The following is a 21,349-nucleotide window of genomic DNA, read 5'->3' as shown; positions in this document are numbered from 1 at the left end:
ATCCAAGGATGCAACGTATAGCAACCAATGTGACAACACCACCTCCTCTGCAGATGTAGGCTTACCAAATAACTCGGACCCCCAGGAACGTACATATCACACTTACATTTTAAAAGATATTTCAAGCGCTTTGCAAAAAATGGGGGCAATGGAGTCCTCCCAATGCGATTCGTCTCAGTAGACTTCGTCTGGGTTGATTACACTTTTTAATAAACAATACTGGTTATACGGAATTATGCTATATGGTTCTATCTCTTTATACTACTTTCAAATGATTGGAACCTGGCACTATTTACTGGAGAGGGACCTTTCAGAAATTTGGGGACGCAGCGTCAGATGCCAGAGTTGTCTATCGATATTATAGGTTTTTAGGTCATTAAACTGATAGTTCTAGCGCTACACTTTATGTAATCACCTATTTTGAACAAAAATTATCTATTTTGTTGTGTGAGCTGCTATTTCATAGGTTCACAGTGCAGTATTTTGATTCCCTTTTCCTGTTTGTCAGGCTGACACACCCCATCTCTGATCTGGGTAAAGAGCCTCTGACGGAGGCTCTTTACCACGTGAATAGCTGTGTTCAATCACAGCTGATCAAGATGTAGAAAGGAAAAGACACGTTTCAGCTTTTTCCCACTCGCATCTGACAGATGAAAGTAGAGGAGAGCTGATCAGCGGCTCTCCTGGTAGGGGGGGGGGGGGTTTGCGCTGATTGATTACCAGCCTGGGATGGCTACCTAGGACCACCAGGGATGCTGGTTGAAAGCTGAAAATTAGTAAATTCGTTTGGGCAGGAAGGGGGGAAGGTACCTGGTATTGAAGTGGTTGAATGCCCATCAGACATGCTATAATCTTTTGTCTGTTGGACATTTAAATACATCTTATGTATGCTGCAACCCCTGATTTTGTATTATTGCTATATACACACATATATATATATATATACATATATATATATAGTATATAGCGTTCCACAAACCAAATATTTGGGATCTATTGCTCCTTCAAACATAGTTTTCAATTTTATTTTGTACCTAATAAAACAGCTTCATATATAACTGTACGGTATATGTAGGTCTGTTTTTATAATGAAACGTCAGATATTAGATATGTTTATTTTAGTTGAGTTCAGATTTTTTTTTAAACAAAATGGCTAAGGGAGCTTGGGGCAAGCATGTGTTGGTCTTACTGGTTCTGATGCACTGTTGCATCCCATCTATGAATTAAATTCAATGTATTGATACATTTACATTCAATGTAACATTTTTTAATTGGTTCATGTTTAAGATGAATTCTTTTGCATCGCAGTAAATATTAATCCATCCTCTTTTTAATTTCATTCAGATTTGAAAGCATGGAAGAGGGAAGGATGAAGGCATCATATAAGGATAATCTCAACTTATAAGGAAATACTGAAATTCATCATAATATTTCAAATTTTTATCCCAAGTGTGTGGGAACACTGAAACTATGTTATTTTGCTCGGCACTAATAATTCTCCTTTGGATTTCTAAACCAAACCCCTGTGATTCTGAGCTCTACTTTAAGAGAACTTCGGATGATCAACCACAACAAATTCTGCAGCATTTTTCTGTGAATGATGGAAAACTACTTAATAGACATAAACGTGGTTGGATGTGGAATCAATTCTTTTTGTTAGAGGAGTACACTGGATTGGCTTACCAATATGTAGGAAAGGTACAGTATGTTCTCCATATGTTCATACTTATAAGTAAAAAAATAAAATAAAATAAAATAAAATAAAAATAGAACTAATACTGAACAAGATGTTTGATTCAATTTTCACAATGCCGTGAAAAAGATAAATCTACAGTATGGTAAGCATGTCATAAAACAGGTATTTCTAAACTATAGCATGACAATCCAGTAAGTAGCTAAACCACTTTTGATTATTGACCTAGTTGTGATATCTATTTTCTACAGTTTGATAACCATGATATCCTCTTTTAATAGATTGTTTCCTTTTCATCGTAAAAATCTGTTTTATTACCAAAATCCTATGTGCTATGAATGACTGCTAACCATATTAGCAGATAATACATTCAAGTGAAAATGTAGCTTAGGGATGAGCCAAATATATCTGGATCTGGTAGGAGATGGGCTCACTGAATTGTACTAAAGTGCAGGTGTTGAATCCAAACTACCTTGAAGTATATGGGAAATGAATCTTGGAAATCAGTAATGGCTATTTTCTAGGCTGATAGGCAAGAGATTGCCAAACATATGACATAGAGGGCAGGGCACTGCCTTAGGAAACATATACCAGAACAAACTTTTTTAACTTATGTTTTTGTAGGCATAGGAATTGTAATAATGCTTCAATTGCAACATTAAAAATGCAAAATCCCTTTATTTAACATTCCTGGGGGGTGTTCTCCATATCTGCCTTTGAAGTAGTGCATATCTATGATGTATACAAACTGCTACAGTAAAACTGACATTTTACAAAGAAGAAAAAAAGGTTAAATTGTCAGTAAATGACAGTCCTATCTGCTTTGTTCTGTTTGTAAACAAACAACAAGAGATTCCCTTTATTTAAAAGACTTTAAACTTTTTACTTACCTAGGAGGATGCAGCATTTGTCTAGTGCTGCATCTGTCCCCTGGCTCCTCTGTATTGAGAACTGAGTGATCGAACACAGCTGATCACTCAGTTCTGACAGGCCCATGAGCAAAAAGCTGCTGACTGTCAATCAGCAGCTCTCTGCTCTGCCTCCTCCTTGCTCACTGGAGCGCTGGGCTGTGGAGAGGGCGGGGCGGTTGGCTGAGGCGCTCAGCGGCTCGCTGCAAGGCTGAGCCAGGTGTTGGTCCAGGGATTTGGTGGATATTGACTTTCATTGTCGTGATTAGGGATGAGCTTCGTGTTCGAGTCGAACGTACGTTCGACTCGAACATTGGCTGTTCGGCCGTTCGGCGAATTCCGAACGTTTGGGCCGTTCGCGTCAAAATTCGAGTGACGCGCGCGCGGACCACAATGCACTGCGGTGGCGCAGTGCATTGCTGCCCCATGATTGGCCAAGCATGCACTGTGACCCCGCATGCTTGGCCAATCGCAGCGCCGGCAGCGAGGAGAGCCATGATTGGCCACAGGCATCCTGCCTGTGGCCAATCATAGCTCAGGCTGTGTAGTGCACGCCCCACACTATATAAGGCCGCCTTTGAGGCGGCCTCGTGTAGTGTGTTACTTAGCATCTGAAGCAGTGGGTGTTCTGTGTACCTTCAACACAGTACACACCAATCGTTTTTGGCTGATTTCCTATCTTGCTGCTGTGTAGTGGTTGTTGTCTGTGCCCTGACTGCAGTATACACCACTATATTCACCTCACCTATATAGCTAGTGATCTAGCTTTAACCACTTAACAACTGCCCATTGCCGATTAACGGCTTCAGGGCGGTTGTTTAACTCTGAGAGGCCGTTAATTAACGGCCTCCCAGAATTCTGCTCTCGCGTGCCCCGAGGTGCGCGCACTCGAGAGCATCCGTGACCGCCGGGTCCACAGGACCGTTTACCGCTTTACCGCTCATAGCGGCCGTTTACCACGTGATTGCTCCGTCAAATGACGGAGTGATCACTTGGAAACAAACCGGCGTCATGTTATGACGCCGGTTCCTCCCTCCCCTCTCTGTACCGATCGGTACAGCGGAGGGGAAAGAGATCGGGGTCAGCAGCGATGTGGGCTGCATCTGCAGTGCCCACATCGCTGCTCACCGAATTTAACCCCTCAATTCCCTGCCAATACTTTGCAATACCAGTGCATACTCTGCAGTACCCTGCCATTACTCTGCAGTACCCCGCCATTACTCTGCAGTGCAGTACCCCGCCATTACTCTGCAGTACCCTGCCATTACTCTGCAGTGCAGTACCCCCCATTACTCTGCAGTACCCTGCCATTACTCTGCAGTAACCCCCATTACTCTGCAGTAACCCCCATTACTCTGCAGTACCCCCCAATACTCTGCAGTACCCGCCATTACTCTGCAGTACCCCCAATACTCTGCAGTACCCTGCCATTACTCTGTAGTACCCCCCAATACTCTGAAGTACCCTGCTATTACTCTGTAGTACCCCGCCAATACCCCGCCAATACTCTGTAATACCCTGCCATAAATTGCCATACCCAGCCATACTCAGAGATACCCAGCCATACTCGGTGATACCCTGAAATACCCAGCCATAGACGCCCCCCACTCCTCACCGCCCTCCGGTGCTTCTACCAACTCGCCAGTACGATCAAAGCCAGAATTTTTTTTTTATTTTTTATTTCAGGCTTCCCAGCCTAGAGGTGAGATGTGGGGTCATATTGACCCCCCAGATTTCACTGTAAAGAGGACCTGTCACCCCATATTCCTATTACAAGGGATGTTTACATTTCTTGTAATAGGAATAAAAGTGATCAAAAATATATTTTTGGGGAAAAAAATGTCAAACTAAAATAAATAAAGTAAAATGAACAATAAAAAAATAAAATAAAAATTAAAGCGCCCATGTCCCCATGTGCTCCCATGTGCCACACATGTGAGGTATCGCCGAGAATGTTAGAGCGAGAGCAATAATTCTAGTCCTAGACCTCCTCTACAACTCAAAACATGTAACCAGTAAAAAAATGTTTAAAGCGTCGCCTATGGGGATTTTTTAAGTAGCGACGTTTGGCGCCATTCCACGGGCATGTGCAATTTTGAAGAGTGACATGTTTGATATCTATTTACTCAGCATAACTTCATCTTTCACTTTATTGGGCTAACTTTACTGTTTTTTTTGTTTGTTTTTTAAGCACAAAACTGTTTTTTCCCCCCAAAAAACGCGTTTGAAAAATTGCTGTGCAAATACCGTGTGAGATAAAAATTTGCAACGACCACCATTGTATTCTCCAGGGTCTTTGCTAAAAAAAAAATATATATATAATGTTTTGGGGTTCTCTGTAATTTTCTAGCAAATAAATGATGATTTTTACATGTAGGAGAGAAATGTCAGAATTGGCCTGGGTGCTCCAGAACGCCTGATGGCGCTCCCTGCATGTTGGGCCTCTGTATGTGGCCACGCTGTGTAAAAGTCTCACACATGTGGTATCGCCGTACTCGGGAGTAATAGCAGAATGTGTTTTGGGGTGTAATTTGTGGTATGCATATGCTGTGTGTGTGAAATAACCTGATAATATGACAATTTTGTGAAAAAAAAAAAAAAAGGAAATAGGCCGTCAGTACTTCAGGTGTGATCAATTTTCAGATATTGGCACCATAGCTTGTGGACTCTATAACTTTCACAAACACCAAATAATATCCACCAATTTGTACTTATTTTTACCAAAGATATGTAGTAGTATGAATTTTGGCCAAAATTTATGAAGAAAAAATGACTAATCTGCTAAATTTTATAACAGAAACGAAGAAAAATTCATTTTTTCGCAGAATTTTCAGTCTTTTTTTCTTTTATAGCACAAAAAATAAAAACCCAGCAGTGATTAAATACCACCAAAAGAAAGCTCTATTTGTGTGAAAAAAGGTCAAACATTTCCTATAGGTCCAGTGTTGCATGACTGAGTAATTGTCATTCAAAATGTGAGGGCACCGAAAGCTGAAAATTGGTCTGGTTATTAAGGGTGTTTAAGTGCCCAGTGGTCAAGTGGTTAATAATAGAGCTTGCAGTCAGTAGTGTTAGGAGATAGTGCGTGCTATCTGCGTGCTCTGTACCCAGTACATACCGCTATAATATAGGGCAGGCCCCTACTTTCAAACATCCAACTTACAAACATCTCCTACTTGCAAACGCAAGGAGACAGCAGCAAGTGAGATGAAAAAAGATGGACGACAAAACAAATTATACAGGGGTGATAACCCTTCCCTATGTTTTCCAAAAAGCTTAAAAATCGTTTTTTTGACTGGAGCTACACTTTAAAAATGTACCGGTTGAAAATGACAAACAGATTCAACTTAACACAACAAACCTACACAGTCCCTGTCTTGTTTGCACCGCCTGTATACTGCTGTTCTGAGTATATAGGGCCTGGGAGCCACACGCATTTCCTTTTTTTAATATGGGTACGGGGTTCCCCTTAATATGCGTACAAGACCCAAATAGGCTGGTAATGGGCAGGGAGGGCTACCCATGCCATGTTTCTCAATGATTTTCATCCATATTGCAGGAACCAGATATAACATTAAAACCGCAAGCAGTTTTAAATGGTGTTATTTCCGTTTAATGTCATTTTGTGCAGGGACTGTTCTAAACACGGGAAACACGTGGCACTTCACAGGCATACTACAGACACCCCCCAGGCACCATATTTAAAGGAATATTTCACTTTTTTTTTTCACTTTAATCGTCATTAAAATCAGTGCTCCCGCCAAAACGGCAGTTTTAAAACTTTTTTTTGCATTGACCCATGTCCCCTGAGGCAGGAGGCAGGTCCCCAAACCCTTTTTAGGACACTATCTTGCATATTAGCCGTTAAAATTAGCACTTTCCATTTCGAACGTTCGAGTCCCATAGACTTCAATGGGGTTCTAACGTTCGTACCGAACGCGGGGGTCGTTCGCAAGTTCTGGTGCGAACCGAACCGGGGGGTGTTCGGCTCATCCCTAGTCGTGATGATGCAGTGCCTGGACCAACTTCTGTGACATCATTAGACTGTGGACTTCAGCCCGCTGTCTGCTGAAAACGGGTCACAGGAGTGCAAAACGGACTGCACTCCTGTGATCCACAGGAGAAGTACAGCCAAACAAACTTTGACTATACTTCTCCTTTAAATAGACTTTATATAGAGGTTAATAGGGTCCCCACATCAAAACAAAAAATGCAAATAGTAGATAAAGAAACAACCTTTTTTGAATATAAAGAACCATAAATGTCCCACAGTGTAAATCCATTGACAATCATCATCCATTGACATCATCCTTTGACATCATCTAATGATATACATCCTCATCAATCAGGAACAATGCCTACTATCAGTGGCATCACTAGGGGGTGGCTTTTGGGGCTATAGCCCCGAATCTGGGGCCCATAGACCAGAGTCTCTGCAGGGGTCCCCAAGGGGAGAGGAAGCTCTCTGGGGACCCTGATGTAAGTGGTGGGGCTCTCTGGGGATCCTGATGCAAGGGGGGCTCTCTGGGAACCCTGATGTAAGTGGGGGGCTCTCTGGGGACCCTGATGCAAGGGGGAGGCTCTCTGGGGACTCTGATGTAAGTAGGAGGCTCTCTGGGGACCCTTATGTAAGGAGGGGCTCTCTGGGGAACCTGATTTAACGGGGGCCCTCTGGGGACCCTGATGTAAGTGGGGGGCTCACTGGGGATATACACACACACACACACACACACACACCCAAGCTCATGACTTTCTTTACTATGCTGCTATTGGCTCTAGCCCCAGATCTTTTGTAGACCTAACAATGCCCCTGTCTACTATATTGCTGAAAGAAAAAAATGCTGACAAGTCTGATCTGCTGACTGTTTGCATCGAATGACAGCTACCTGAGCTGCAATGTAAATAAATATATGAATGTGTATAATGTACGAATGGCCATGGACAAATGTTGTTAATGTTATTGCTCAAATATGGTTATGTGGCCATTTGGACAAAGATGTCAGTGCTATCCTTACTGCTTTCTTTACATTTCGGGGGGTCCCAGCCAGCAAATGAATGCTGGCCAGGTAATATAACTGGTTGCAACTATTGACAGCGAAAATTTTCAAAATGCAGAAAGCAAAGCTGTACCAAATTAGGTACCAAATTAGAAGGCAAGAGCAGGATCAGAAGGCTGGAGTTGATATGATACGAGCAGCAGTAGTACCAAAACAGTAGGCAAAAGACATAGTAAGAACAAAAGTCAAGGTCATCAACAGGAGATCAGAATGAAACAGAGTTAGGAGGTCAATTACATGATAGGTCAGGCAACAAGTTACATGTAGTCTATGACCACTCAACAATCTTTCTTCATTTTGGTGTGCTTTAAATACCATGAGCTGTACTATGTGCATGCACAGATCTGTAGGTATTCCCATGCACTCAGTCTTCCTGACACATACATTAGTTAGGTCCATTAACCCTCATTTAAAACTTTCTTGTGGCTGTTACATTTTGCACTGCTAAATCCTCAGGAGTAAAGCCCACCTTTGTTTTTTTTGGTACATTTGGGTCTAGTCTTGCTATTTAAAATGGTCCTGTTGCTCTCCAATTTTAAACTACTGTACCATCTGTGGTGTTAATTCTTTTAGTCTAAACAACTGCCCATACTCTTTCTACATTTGGTCTGTTATCCCTGCCAAGACAGTTCAGTCCTATTATAGGCCAATCGTACACTACTGTATCCTTGGGCGTAGCCTAATTTTTGTAGTAAATCCCCAGCTCATTTTCTTTTTTCTCTTGTAAATGGGGGCCTTGCTTTTTTAAAATTGCCTTGCTGCTGGCTAATTTAAAATTGCTGTCATATGCAATTTCTTTATTCTTAGTATGAGCTGTATATAAATTGGCTGAGAGCAAAGCAGTTTAGCACCAGTAAGAATAGGGATATTAATGAAAAATCATTGTGTATTTATGGGAAAAGAATATTTTCATACTGAAATAAACTAGATTAGGATGCTGCTGCTGTATGCATAGAAAGCTAATTGCATAATAGAAATAGTCAAATAATCATTGCCAGAGCAAGCTGTCACTGAGACTGCCTGTAAAAATCATACTGTTCCAAAGCACCACATACAGCTTTAGAGCATTGCCAAGCTTTTTATTTAACCCTTTCACTGCATGAGAGTTTTTTTGTTTTGTTTTTTGCACACTTGTTTAAAAAATAATGGTGGACGCTCCAAATATTTATGTCACATAATAATATTGCCACCGTTATGCAAGTACAAATTTTCAGTAAAAAGTACACTAAAGTTAGTTTTAAGACATACAAATTAAACATATTACCCAGTTTTTTTGTAAAATGTAAAATATGAGGTTGTGCTTAGTAAATCAATAACAAGCATGTCAATTCCTAAAATTGCATGTGTCTGTGAAACAATATTAAATGTTAACACCCAATATTTTCCATAGGCAAAGCTTTAAAAGCCCTTACAGGTCATAAGTTAAACATGAACATTTGGCCCTAGTACTAATGGTCTCATTCCAGAGTATATTGCTATATGTAACATGTGTAGCACAATCAGGGGTTTCTAACATTGGTACCCCCTATGCATGTTTTAACATCTATATGTGAATATACATGGGGGTGGGGAAGGCTCAAAAAAAAATTGGAGGATATTTAGGTGCTTAGGTGTAATAGTATTCCCTTTTTTTTTGCAATGTTTTCACTTAACTTTACTTTATCACACAGGGCTGCATTTCTCAACCTTTTTTCATTCAGGGCATCCTTTAAAAATATGTTTCAATCTTCAGGCACCCCATTCTAAATTGTAAAAAAATGAAACCAATAGTTTTACCAGACACAGCAACATCCACAAATGTAGGACATCCAACATTAGAGGATTAGAAGACATGTTGGTAGGTTAATTAGATCCCGTCTAAGTTGGCCCTAGTATGAATGTGAGTTAGGGATCTTAGATTATAAGCTCCTTGAGGGTAGGGACTGATGTGAATGTACAATGTATATGTAAAGCAATGCGTAAATTGATGGCGCTGTGTACAGTAAGTACCTGAAATAAATAAATAAATTAGAAGTGATTTATTCTTTCAAAACAAACACACCTTTGCACGCTGGTAGTGACTAGTATTGCAGTGTTTCTCTTCTCTCAGTTTCTCTGCCTCATTCAGCTAATGTAACCCCAGTGTTGACAGAGAGGAGTAAGTGAGGGGAAAACGAGGATACCGTGCAGACTCCTGACATCCTACTTATCAACCGATGACATTATCCCTTGTTAGGATGCCATTGGCTAGAAGATTGTGCACAATGAAAACCTGTGGCTTTGTGTAATTAAAAGGCAGGCCTGATCCATCTGCTGGTGGATTGTATACAATTTTTGGAAATGTTTTAGGCATTTTTACCAAGGCACCCCTGAAGAAACCTGAAGGCACCCCAGGGACCAGATGTCCCTTATGTAATAGCATTTGGTTGTGATGGGTTCTCTTTATTAAGACATCAGGGATATATTAGACCATGATGCCTCACCTGCTTTCCATGAAAGGTAATGGAATGCAAATCATGCGCCATTACCTTCTTTTTGGCCACTGAGGTTAGGGAAAATGGCAGTTCAACACAAAAATGAGATAATGTGCATATCTTCCATGTTCATTCTAGTTAGGGAAGCTCAGAGAATGGCTGTTCACTGGCCTCCCTCCTCTCCAGTCAGTGACACCTGCCATGGGGATTTTGGGCCTGCAGGTGGAACAGCAGAACCTAGGAAACATGGCAGGGGATACACTATTAGGGACCCATGGAAGCAGGCAGCTATACAGCCACCAAATTAGCTTGTCAGATTTACAAAAACTCCCAGCTGGAGCCTGAGTGCATGTAAAACCCTCCACTGCTGCCAATGACATATGTAGTTTGCAACAAAAGGGTTAAAGGAGTTTTGTATTTTTAATGTTGATTTAGAAGCTAGATAAAAAGACCCTCTTCCCAATATACAGTGCTTTTGCATTGATCACATCATCCACGGCAGTGCCCAGCTTACCTTGCTTTTGTTTTATATAGTTTACCCTAAAAAAGTCAGATTTTAACATGATATGCACTTATTTATTTAGATGTGCCTCTATTCAGGGAGTTTAAACTGTTGTGCGGAGCTGCTCACAGCAGGGGCCCATTGTGTCCCTGTTTTCTGTTTCAGGGACGAATCAGGCCTGAGTTTCTGGCTGAATTTGGACCTGAAATGGACCAGAAGATGCACAGGACTCTTCTGCAAACTGCTCCACAGCTGTCCCAGAGCTGTTCGAACCAACTCCATTGAGAGCTGGTCACAATCTCCCGACTTGTGAATTGGATGAAGGGAAACCAGCATCCAATTCACACTGATGTGAACCCAGCCTTAGACCTTATTTAGACCCCTTTCACACTGGGGCAATTTTCAGGCACCTGAAATACACCTCCTCTGCAGTCCCAGTGTGAAAGCCTGAGTGCTTTCACACTGGGGCGCTGTGCTGGCAGGACTCCGCCACAGCCAGTAGTGGGGGTTAAAAGCACCCTGCTAGCAGCTGATTAGCACCACTAAAATGGTGGTAAAGCGCAGCTAAAATTACCAGTGTTACCTGAATAGCCACTGCAGTTATACTGCAGCAGGTTGGCTCCCCTGGGTGAGCCATCGTAGCTGGACGTCTGCTCTTTAAGAGGCTGTAGGAGGCATGCGCGCCCACCTGCAACATGTCACCGGGGCCGATGCAAGTGCCGGTGAGCGTGATGCCTGCCAGGCACCCGCAATCGCTCATGACAGAGTGAGGCCGCGTACACACGGGCGGATTGTCTGCCCAACTAAGTTCGTCAGACAATCCGACAGACAGTCCGTTCAAAATTTGCATGAACGGACTTGACCACACACGATGAGCAGACAATCCGCTGAAAGCGTGCACGATGACGTGTACAGCACGTACGACGGGACTAGAAAAACGACGTCCTATACACTGCAATGCAACCTTCGGCCGTGTAAATCCTTTCTGAGCATGCGCCATACTTAGTTCGTCCAACTTGCCTACACACGAGCGGACTGTCCGCTGAAACCAAGTTTGGACGGACAAAACCAAGTTTGAACGGACAAAATTTCGGAAATTCCGTAAGACTTTGTTCGTCAGACAGTCCGCTGAAAAAGTCCGCTGAAGCCCACACACGAGCGGATTGTCCGCTGAAACACGGTTCAGCGGACTAAGTTGGACAGACAATCCGCCCGTGTGTACGCGGCCTCAGAAGCGGGATCTGTGTGTGTAAACGCACAAATCCTAGTTCTGTCAGGGGAGAGAAGACAGATTGCGTGTTCATACTAAGAACATCGACAATAAAAAGAAAAATCTACCACTCCAGGCTGATTCACCAAGAAACTGGCCACTCCAAACAGATGGGGTGCCAGGTGCAGGCTGATTGCACTAGCCAAATGAAGGAACCAAAAAAACTCTGGATAGCCGCACTCCAGATCAGGTAAAATAAGTTGTGCCTTTATTATTTCCACCAAAAAACCTTCACATCATACGAATTACAACAGCAAAGGGAATGTAGAACAGGGAAAGCTGATGCGTTTCATGCTAAAATTAGCACTTGCTCATAGCTAAAGTTATTAGCTATGAGTCAGGGGTTCCTTCATCTTCATACTAAGAACACCTCCCCTAGTCAGCCCCACCCCCCCACAGTTAGAACACACCCAGGCAACACAGTTAACCCCTTGATCTCCCCTAGTGTTAACCCCTTCCCTGCCAGTGACATTTATACAGTAATCAGTGCATTTTTATAACATTGATCACTGTATAAATGTCACTGGTCTCAAAAATGTGTCAAAAGTGTCCAATTTGTCTGCCACAATAACAAAGTACTGCTAAAAATTGCAGTTCCATGCCATTACTAGTAAAAAAATGTACTGACTGGATTAAAAGAGTTTTCTTTAGTCATTATAATTGTTCTGAGTTCAGGAATTGGGAACCTGTTCTCTCTTTTCTAAGTTAGTAAAAGAAGATATTGGACTTTCTTCCTTTTTTTTTTTAACCATACACTACAGTTGGCTTGCAGGTACCTACAGCAATAACTTGGGTATAAGCTTTTTGTAACTTTACCATAGTGATTTCTACGTGGGTGTCACAGGGTTGTGTATACCCTTCCACATTATATGAATAAATTAGGCCAATTGTTTAACTGTGTTAGCCTATGTTCCACTCTCTGCTTAGCATAATGTTTTCTTGGTAGATATCTTGTTTTATCTGTTTCATAGCATTAAGACCATGTTGTTTCTACAATCATTTTTGTTTTGTTTGGTTTGGTTTTGCTGCAGTGGTCCTTGTTTGTGTATCTTGCTATATATAGGATTAAGCAGATTTATTAGAAAGTATTTGCCTTTTTTTCCCTTTATCGGCACATTGCACATGTTTACTTTAAGTCTTCTGTGTGAAGATACTAAAGAATTCAATGCACTTTTCAGGCTAGATATAATTCCATACTGAGGAAACCTCAAAGGGATTATTACTGTTTAGTTCCAGTTCATATGTGCATACTAAACAGCAAATGCAAGTAAGTGCAAGTAGGGCATTTTAAATTCAGAGCTGCATGTTTTTCATTTCTTTATTTCAACTGCTTAGCTTTCTGTCTATGAATGCCATGTTCAATACTAGAATTACTATTAGGAGAGGCAAAAAATTACTATCAAAACAGATACCAGCCCCTACCCTCTTCCCCTCGCCCCCTTTTGAAAAACAGAATCATTAGTAAGGTTTAACGGCTTTACCAAGAAAATCTAAATTTAACACAAGTTCATATATTTTGTATGCTTAAATTTTAAATCTAAATATCTAAAAAAAAAAAAAAAAAATATCTAAAACTGTGTAGGCGCAAGCACATAATGTCACAAAGGAAGAATGAGATAGATTTCAACTAGTACATGTTTGCATATTGAGAAATTAGTAATACATTTCCTCTTAATAAAAGCAGCATTTACTAACCACTAATCACTTTAGATTATTGCAGTTTGTTAGCTATCAAAAGCATTTTTCACCAGGGAAAATAAAACTGACAATATTAAAGAACATTCATATTTACTGAATATTTGCATAATCAATATTTATTGAACATAGCCATGCTGGTGTTAAGAAATGTACAAGAAAAACAACATACACTAGAAATTTGCAATGGAGATGAAACTGAGTCACTTACTAAAACTTAAAGAAGAATTTCTGGTATGGATAATTTTACATAGTTACATTGGTCTAACTTATGCCAATGTAACTATACTTATGCTATACCTTTGAGATCCCACTAGAAGATGGAAATCACTCTAGTAGATACCACTACTTTAGTGATCTCCATTATCTTCTGGGTGGAGTGTCTGCCCTGCAGCATTGCAAACACAGGAGGCCAGCCACTGGGCACAGGAACCATTTGGGGAATGCTTTGCATTTTCTCAATGAATGCAAAACCTTCTCTGATTGAACGAGGTGGAAAATGTAAAGTCACTGAGCCGCCTCTCTACCTTGTTCAATCAGAGAACATTTAAAAAAAATCTCTGAATTTATCCTGTGCAAAGCGGCTGACCTATGTTCAGAATGCACTATAACCCATTGAGATTTTGTCAAATGTAATATTTTAAATGGCAGCTAAAATGGCAGCCACTGAGGCTAATTTGCTAAAGGATTAGAGGCTTTTATTTTTAAAAAATCTACAGGTGTGTTTACTTTCGGAGTGCATGGATGGTACTACGGACTTGGAACTACTATACCATGAGGGCATATTTTATGTCTCCTCCTTGCAAATGAGGTGTCAGGAAAGGTTCCACCCGCTGATGATACTGTCTGACATTTGGCGTGCAGTACTGTGGTCCACCAGCAGGTGTCTCCTGGCAGTCTGGAACTGCCTGGGGAGCCTTCCCCTGTTAATAGTATTATATGATCCTTGGGCCGTAGTACTGGCGTCCACCAGCGGGTGGTTCCTGGCAGTGTGGGGCCGACATCATCTCCTGCAATTAGGCATCACCTGAGTAATTGCAGGAGGTGGGTATAAGTACCCGGCAGACACACTGATGCCTTGCCTTGGTATCCTCCTTGTGCCCTGAACCTGTGAACCTGTGAACCTGTTCCCTTCTGTTTCCTGAACCCTGGATCCTGAGCCTTGTACCTGATCTGTCCCTCCTGTGACCCATCCATCCTCTCCTTGTCCTGTTTGTCTTCCATCCCCAGCTGCTGACCCCCTGTTGTCGACCCTGGCCTGGCCCTGTTTATGATTCCGGTATTCCCCTTTACTTGTATATATTTGTCTGTTACAGTTTGTGGGTTTCTGTTGGTGGTTGTTTGGTTGCACATTATAGTATATTGGAGGCGGTTGTATTTATTCACTTATCTTAATAAAGTATATATTTCACCTTATCTGCGTTTGTTCCTCTGTTGCTGTCCACACAGCTCTGGTCACACCAGATATGTGACATGAGGTTTATAAAGGTTTCTTTAAAGATACAAGAAAACCTTTTAGGATGTGTGACTTATATTCATCCAAAAAGAACACTGAACAATGATGGAGGATTAACCACATTATTATTTGGGGATACCCTTACCTAAAGCAGTTTTGACCTTCTTTGAGAAAAATGGTCAAATATTTCTGGTAAGTGTGGAGTGTTTTTACTTTGGGAGACATTTTTTTTTTTACATTGGATTGGTACAGGTAGTATTCTTGGAGAACTTTATTAAGAATTACAGCAAGCACTGCAAACCATAATGATTTTATATATGAACGTATTTATTTAATTTGCACCAAGCACTTCTTAAGGTTTACTATAAGCACTTCATTTGTTGTTTACATTTTTTCACCTATCATACATATTGTTTATGTATATCTTTATGAATTCATTTATGCATTGTTATAAATGTTATTATAATGTGATTGATTTAATGTTTTTGATTCTGATGAGCATGGTTTGTCTTCCAATTACGGAATAATTACTTAAAATTGCACCTGTGGCAAGACTATAGACATTAAATGATTTACATATTTTGAACAAGAAGTAAAAAAAGCTTCAGAGCAAGTCAATCCTTATGCCTTTAGCAGCTTGTAATGTGAAGTAATTTGTTTTTAAAGATCCTCAAACAAACAACAAGACTTGAATATTGGGCTTTAACAGCTTAGAAACATCTGCTGGTGGTTTACATTAAGGGACTGGAAGACTGATACGATCTGATCTCCATTGAAAGAAGCTCAGATTTCACTCTTTGTTATGACATTTGAAGACAAATTTCTCCACAATGTGTATAAATACAGATATGATTGCAGGCTTATTTTACAGTGCTTTTGCAGATTCTACAGAATATATAAAAATACTTTAGCGTGCATAGTCATGTGGGCACAGGTTCATTTTATCCACTGGTGTTATTGTGAATGTATGCAAGCTTAATAAGAACATACTTCTGTGAAAAAAAATATTTATTTATATGTTATTGTTATTTGCTCTAACAATAAAATGCCCACACTATATCTATTATTTATGTATTTAGTTAGTAAAGTGTTTAACTATAAGTTCCTTTTAGTAAAATATACAGTTTCAATCTGGCTTAGAAAATGTTGACATCCTCTTGATTTTTACATGAACTCATAAAACCCGACAATACTACTCTCTTCTAAAGATTCCTAATCTTGAAAAAGAGAAAGAAGAAAATTGTTCTTTTGGGATGCATTCCTTGTGCATTTCAAGTGGTAATCTACATACATTATGAGAAAACAAAAGTTGATGAGGGAAATGAAATGATCTTCGTTCTACAAAGCGACATATGCTTTGTACAAGAAATCCATTTAGTTCAGGATTACGCTGGTAAATGGAATAGAAAATGTGTGATAGCGGGTCAGATCGTTCCAAAGCTTACAAGCCATTCCTGTTTTATAAAAAATAAATAAATAATGCCCATAATATCAGATAATTATAAGTAAGGCATACAATATGCAAGATATGCGTGTGCTTTGAGGCATGTGCTTATTTCTTTGAAACAAAATCTACCTCGGCAGTGAATGATATGTCTTTTATGGATAAAACCATGTCGTATGTTAATCAATTATTTCTCAATCACCTGATATTTGCACACAGAAAAATAAATCTTTTCTAGGCATGTAGCCTGTCATTCCTTGTCAAAAGCATGATGTAGCCAGCTTGCCTATGCTTTAGTGAGGTCTGTCAGTGTATCAGAAGTGTGGGACGATGTGAATACATTCTGCTGCTGCTTTCAAAAGCTGGCAAAACAAAGCCATATTTTAATGGTATACCATTATGTTCTCATATCCTAAAAACAACCAAGAGTTATACATAATCATATGTCTAAAAAAGTCAGCTGTGTTTTGTAATACTGAGAATGTAAAAGCATTGCTCCTTCTATATGGAATTAAAACAGATTCATGAATTAACAATACAATTAACATGTACTTACATAGAAAAACATTGATTGATTAATTAACCTCTTGCAATCCTCGCTACAGTCGAAAGATGGCTACAGCGTGGACTTACTTTGCCGAGAGGTTCTCAAGCCGCCTGCGTGCCCCCTGTAGGGCACACGCAGCAAGTTCTGTGATCAGACAGTCTATGAGACTTGGCTGATCACAGATCGCAGTAAGGTGTCGATCCCAACTCCTTACCATGTGATCAGCTGTCAGACAATGACAGCTGATCATGTGATGTAAACATAGCTGGTAATTGGATATTTTTTCTCCTCACACTGGTAACGTAAGGAGAAAAAAAAATCTGATCACCGGTGGCTGTGAGAGAGTCATCATTCCTGATGGTGGAGAGACTCTGCAGAGGCTTCTGTGCCCACCTGTGCCACCTACCAGTGCACAACAGTGCCTCCTACCAGTGCCCACCAGCTCCACCTATCAGTGCCCACAGTACCACTGATCAGTGCCCACAGTGTCATCTATTAGTGCCCACAGTGTCACCTATCAGTGCCCACAGTGCCAACTATAAATGTCACCAATCAGTGTCTCATCACCAGTCCTGCCTATCAATACCAACTACCAGTGTCCATCAATGCCACCTACCAGTGCCCATCAGTTCCACCCATCAGTGCCACCCATCAGTGCCATCCAATTCCATCTTATCAGTGCCCATCAGTGCTGTCTTATCAGTGCCTATCGGTGTCACCTTATCTGTGCCTATCAGTACAGCCCATCAGTGCCCATCAGTACAGCCCATCAGTGTAGCCTCATCAGTGAATATCACTAATATAACTAAAAGAGTTAAAATATATTTGACCAATGAATAAAATATCCAAACACTATAAGCTAATGTTAGTAATTCTCTATAGAGACCTAAAGAACAGTTTACATTAAACAGGGCTTTGCTGTTTAACTGTAGAGAGGAAACAGCAAACATGGAGCATACCATAGATGCAGCTATAAACTTTTATTCTTCAACTAGTAGATGACAGTGTTTATATCTCAACTAAATGTGCAGTAGTTGTTGCATGAAATACAATTCTGTATTCCAACAGCTAAAAACATTTAGGCAGGAACATTTGAATAGGAAATAACATGAGGGAGATCACTTTTGCTGGTCAGATTAGCTGCATCTCCAGCTGCAGTGGGAAGTGAAACTACCAGATCTAAATATGACAGCTTCCTGTACAGTACTCCTAGTTGTCACGAAGTCAGAAACTGCCAGCTCACCAATAAGCTGTGACTCATAGCTACCTGGCACATTCAGCTGATGGCTGAATTCAGCTGGCAGGTTCATGTAAACAAAAGGGGTGGGGTTAGTGTAAGAAACATGGTGTGGGGTCATCCTCCAAATTTGTAACAGGCCCTTAAGGACTGGTATAGATTTTAAGGGAGGCGCCACAAAGAAGACAATAAAAAAGGTGTGGGTTCTGCTCCAAATTCCATACAAGACCCTTATCTAAACATAGTTTTGCTGCTAGGAAGGGGGCACATGTGGTAGGGAACCCATGCAAAAATAAAACAAGAAAAAAGTGTGGGGTTTCCCCAAAATGCATACCAAACCCTTAAACAAACATGCAGCCTGGCTGGCCAGGAATGGGATGAGATGAGTGTGCTCCCACCCCTTTTCCTGAACTATACCAGGGAACATGCCTTTACCATGGGTGGTACCTGGCAAAGCACCTTGTTCCTTATGTTTATTAGCACAATTACTTCTTAGCCAAAACCCTGGCCTGGTAGTTGAAGTGGCCTGCTGGAGGAGGGATTATCAAAATTTGGAAACCCTCTTTAAAAATAAGTACCCCTACCCAGTCACAAAAAAATGTAAATAGTAAGTAAACACACACTATTTAAAAAGTATTTTGCTAAATAGAAAAAATCCTACAAACCAAATCCATTAACCACATTGTCCAGTGATGTAGATCCTTATCAGTCATGATGAATGATGCCAACCAACCTGCTTATCATAAAAACTCTGTCAACTACTCATTGCAAACAGCAGCTCCCAATATTCATCACTGTAACAAAGAGGAGGGGTCTCCCAGATGATGACATTGACCAAATCTGAACATGTCCGGATATAGTCAATGACAGCTGAATGTGCTGGGGAGGAATGTGCTGTTAAGACACCAGCATCTTCCAGTTCTCCAAAAATTCAGACAAACCTGAAGCTCATCCTAGAGATTAAGGCATTCTACATACAATTTATACACAGTGAATAGGTCTCCTACATAATATTTCCTCTTCCAAAGTTCCTGGGCAAATGCTCTTAGCCTATAAGGTTAGGTCTATATGTCAATAAACAGGTAATTTTTCTCTTCTGGTTGAATGTTCTTGAATGTTCTTAAGGCTATTTTCTCTTAGAATTGAGTATTACATTCACCCTGCAAAAAGAAACAACTAGAAATTGACATTTCACACATATTACAAACATTACGAGTGTTATTCATGATTTTTGTGCAAATACCAAGACATTCATAAAGCAAATAGCATAGACCAGGATCAATTTTGCATCAGGAACCAGGAATAAGCTGTAAGACTGAAGTTGGAAATGACATGATAGTGCTCAGAAAGGTCACAAGAAAAAAAAAAGAAATAATTTTTGCTGTGATATCAGTTCAGTGCTCTGCAACCTTCAATACTACTTTGCTGATAAGCCTTTCCATGTGCTTTAACCTTAGTGATCTTCATTTACTCTCCTGCCTACTGTGGTAAAATGCTGATTGCAATGAAAAAATATGTGTTTTAGCAGTATCATTTGGCAGGTCTGGTCAATTTGGTTAATTCTAGTTCTTGTTTGTACTATTTGGTCCACTGCTCTAGAATTAAGACAGAATTAAGTAAGGTACAGATAACATCATGCAGGTTTGGTAATATTCACCAAAGATCTCCAGAGTAAAGAAGATTAATTTTATCATCTAGATTGATTTATGGAAGGGAAACTGTTCTTATACTGAAATGCTGTTACTTGCAAAGTATTATCATATTCTTTTGTGAGTCAGTGTTCAGTTCCTAGAAATTAATAAGACAATATAGATATGCCAAGTATTACTCAGATGCTTTCTATAAAAGTGGTTGGACAGCTCTTAAATTGCCTACTGAATTTTGTTGTCTATCTTGCCCACACATGGTTGTCCTCATATCTCTGGAAACAGAACTCTAAGGCAAATGTAAACAAAAACAACTATAAAATAGCTAGTTGTCAATGTATTTTACAATAATAAAAATGTAATTGCCTAATATCTATTTTCCCATAACGCCACATAGAGTACTTAATGCCAGTCTAAGAGCATAATGTTAAACATTATAAGCCAGTTAGGTCCAAATGGTTTTTGCTTTTGGATATGTTATGGTGTAGGATTTAGAGGAATTATTTAGGCCATTAACAGGAATGTGATAGTGGTTACGAGGATGCATGCAGTGTTAATACGCTTACTCATAGCCAAATAAATATGTAGGCGACACAGGAGGCTGCACACCTCTCATAGGGGCAGTGATGTCACGTGGCTGACAATGTTGAATAACAGGAGTGCTTTAATCATAAACCCAATGTTTCCTAGGGATTAAATTGCTCTTTTGTGCTTGCTGCATACACATTTTTGGACAATAAGTCAAATTAATAGCATTATATTAACACCATGGGGTATGTAGAAGCTCATATTAAAGTCAATGTGATACAGACAAATATATCAATCGCAAGAGATTTTGGTATCGGGATAAAGCTACAAAAAAATTGCCTGCATAGCCATATGATAGAAATGGCAAAACAGAATGACAGAAATGTCTGGCAGTAAAATTGTTTATATAGTTCAAGTTGTTCCCAATTTCTTACAGGTTTGGTTTGGGTTCAGCTTTTAAGACAAATTATAATACATTTCAGTGAAAAAGCTATTTATTCTTACACCAAGTTGCCAACAATATATTGCACAAACATATTTGTAGATTCTATCTTACATGGCTTTCTGCATTTCACATGGATCTTATGGAACAAATTCTAGGCCATATAGAGATACAACAAATGTTGTAGTTTCATCCAGCCTCCAGGCTGATGAACTTCCATTGTGGGAGATAAAAAAAAAAAGGCCTAATCAATGCACAGCAATAGTAATCAGGAAGCAGAATCTGCATACAACAAGTAGCAAATATATTTTCTCTTATTTAGAAATATGATTATGAAAAACTCTTTTAAAACATGAAAATGCACAAATGCTATAATTTACAATAAACTTTAAAATGCATTTTTAAGTAAACACTGAAATACAATAATATTATAGAAATATAATGTAATTTATCAACTGAAAATACATTTCA

General features: G+C 40.0%; 1 protein-coding gene across 2 annotated transcripts in view; it reads left to right on the top strand.

The window, feature by feature from the left end:
• Positions 1 to 21,349, top strand: part of LOC143996775 (cadherin-10-like) — a 639,446-nt gene that overhangs the window by 216,178 nt on the left and 401,919 nt on the right. For both annotated transcript variants that reach the window (XM_077492037.1, XM_077492038.1), the window contains exon 2: positions 1,345 to 1,698. In XM_077492037.1, the coding sequence (XP_077348163.1) occupies positions 1,471 to 1,698 (228 nt within the window). In that variant the 5' untranslated portion in view covers positions 1,345 to 1,470. The remainder of the gene's footprint in view (positions 1 to 1,344; positions 1,699 to 21,349) is intronic.

Source organism: Lithobates pipiens, unplaced genomic scaffold (genome assembly GCF_037356315.1).
Source record: "Lithobates pipiens isolate NorthernLeopardFrog02 unplaced genomic scaffold, aLitPip1_a1.2 Scaffold_19, whole genome shotgun sequence".
NCBI classification, from domain to species: Eukaryota; Metazoa; Chordata; class Amphibia; order Anura; family Ranidae; genus Lithobates; species Lithobates pipiens.
This window is presented reverse-complemented; position numbering and strand designations above follow the sequence as displayed.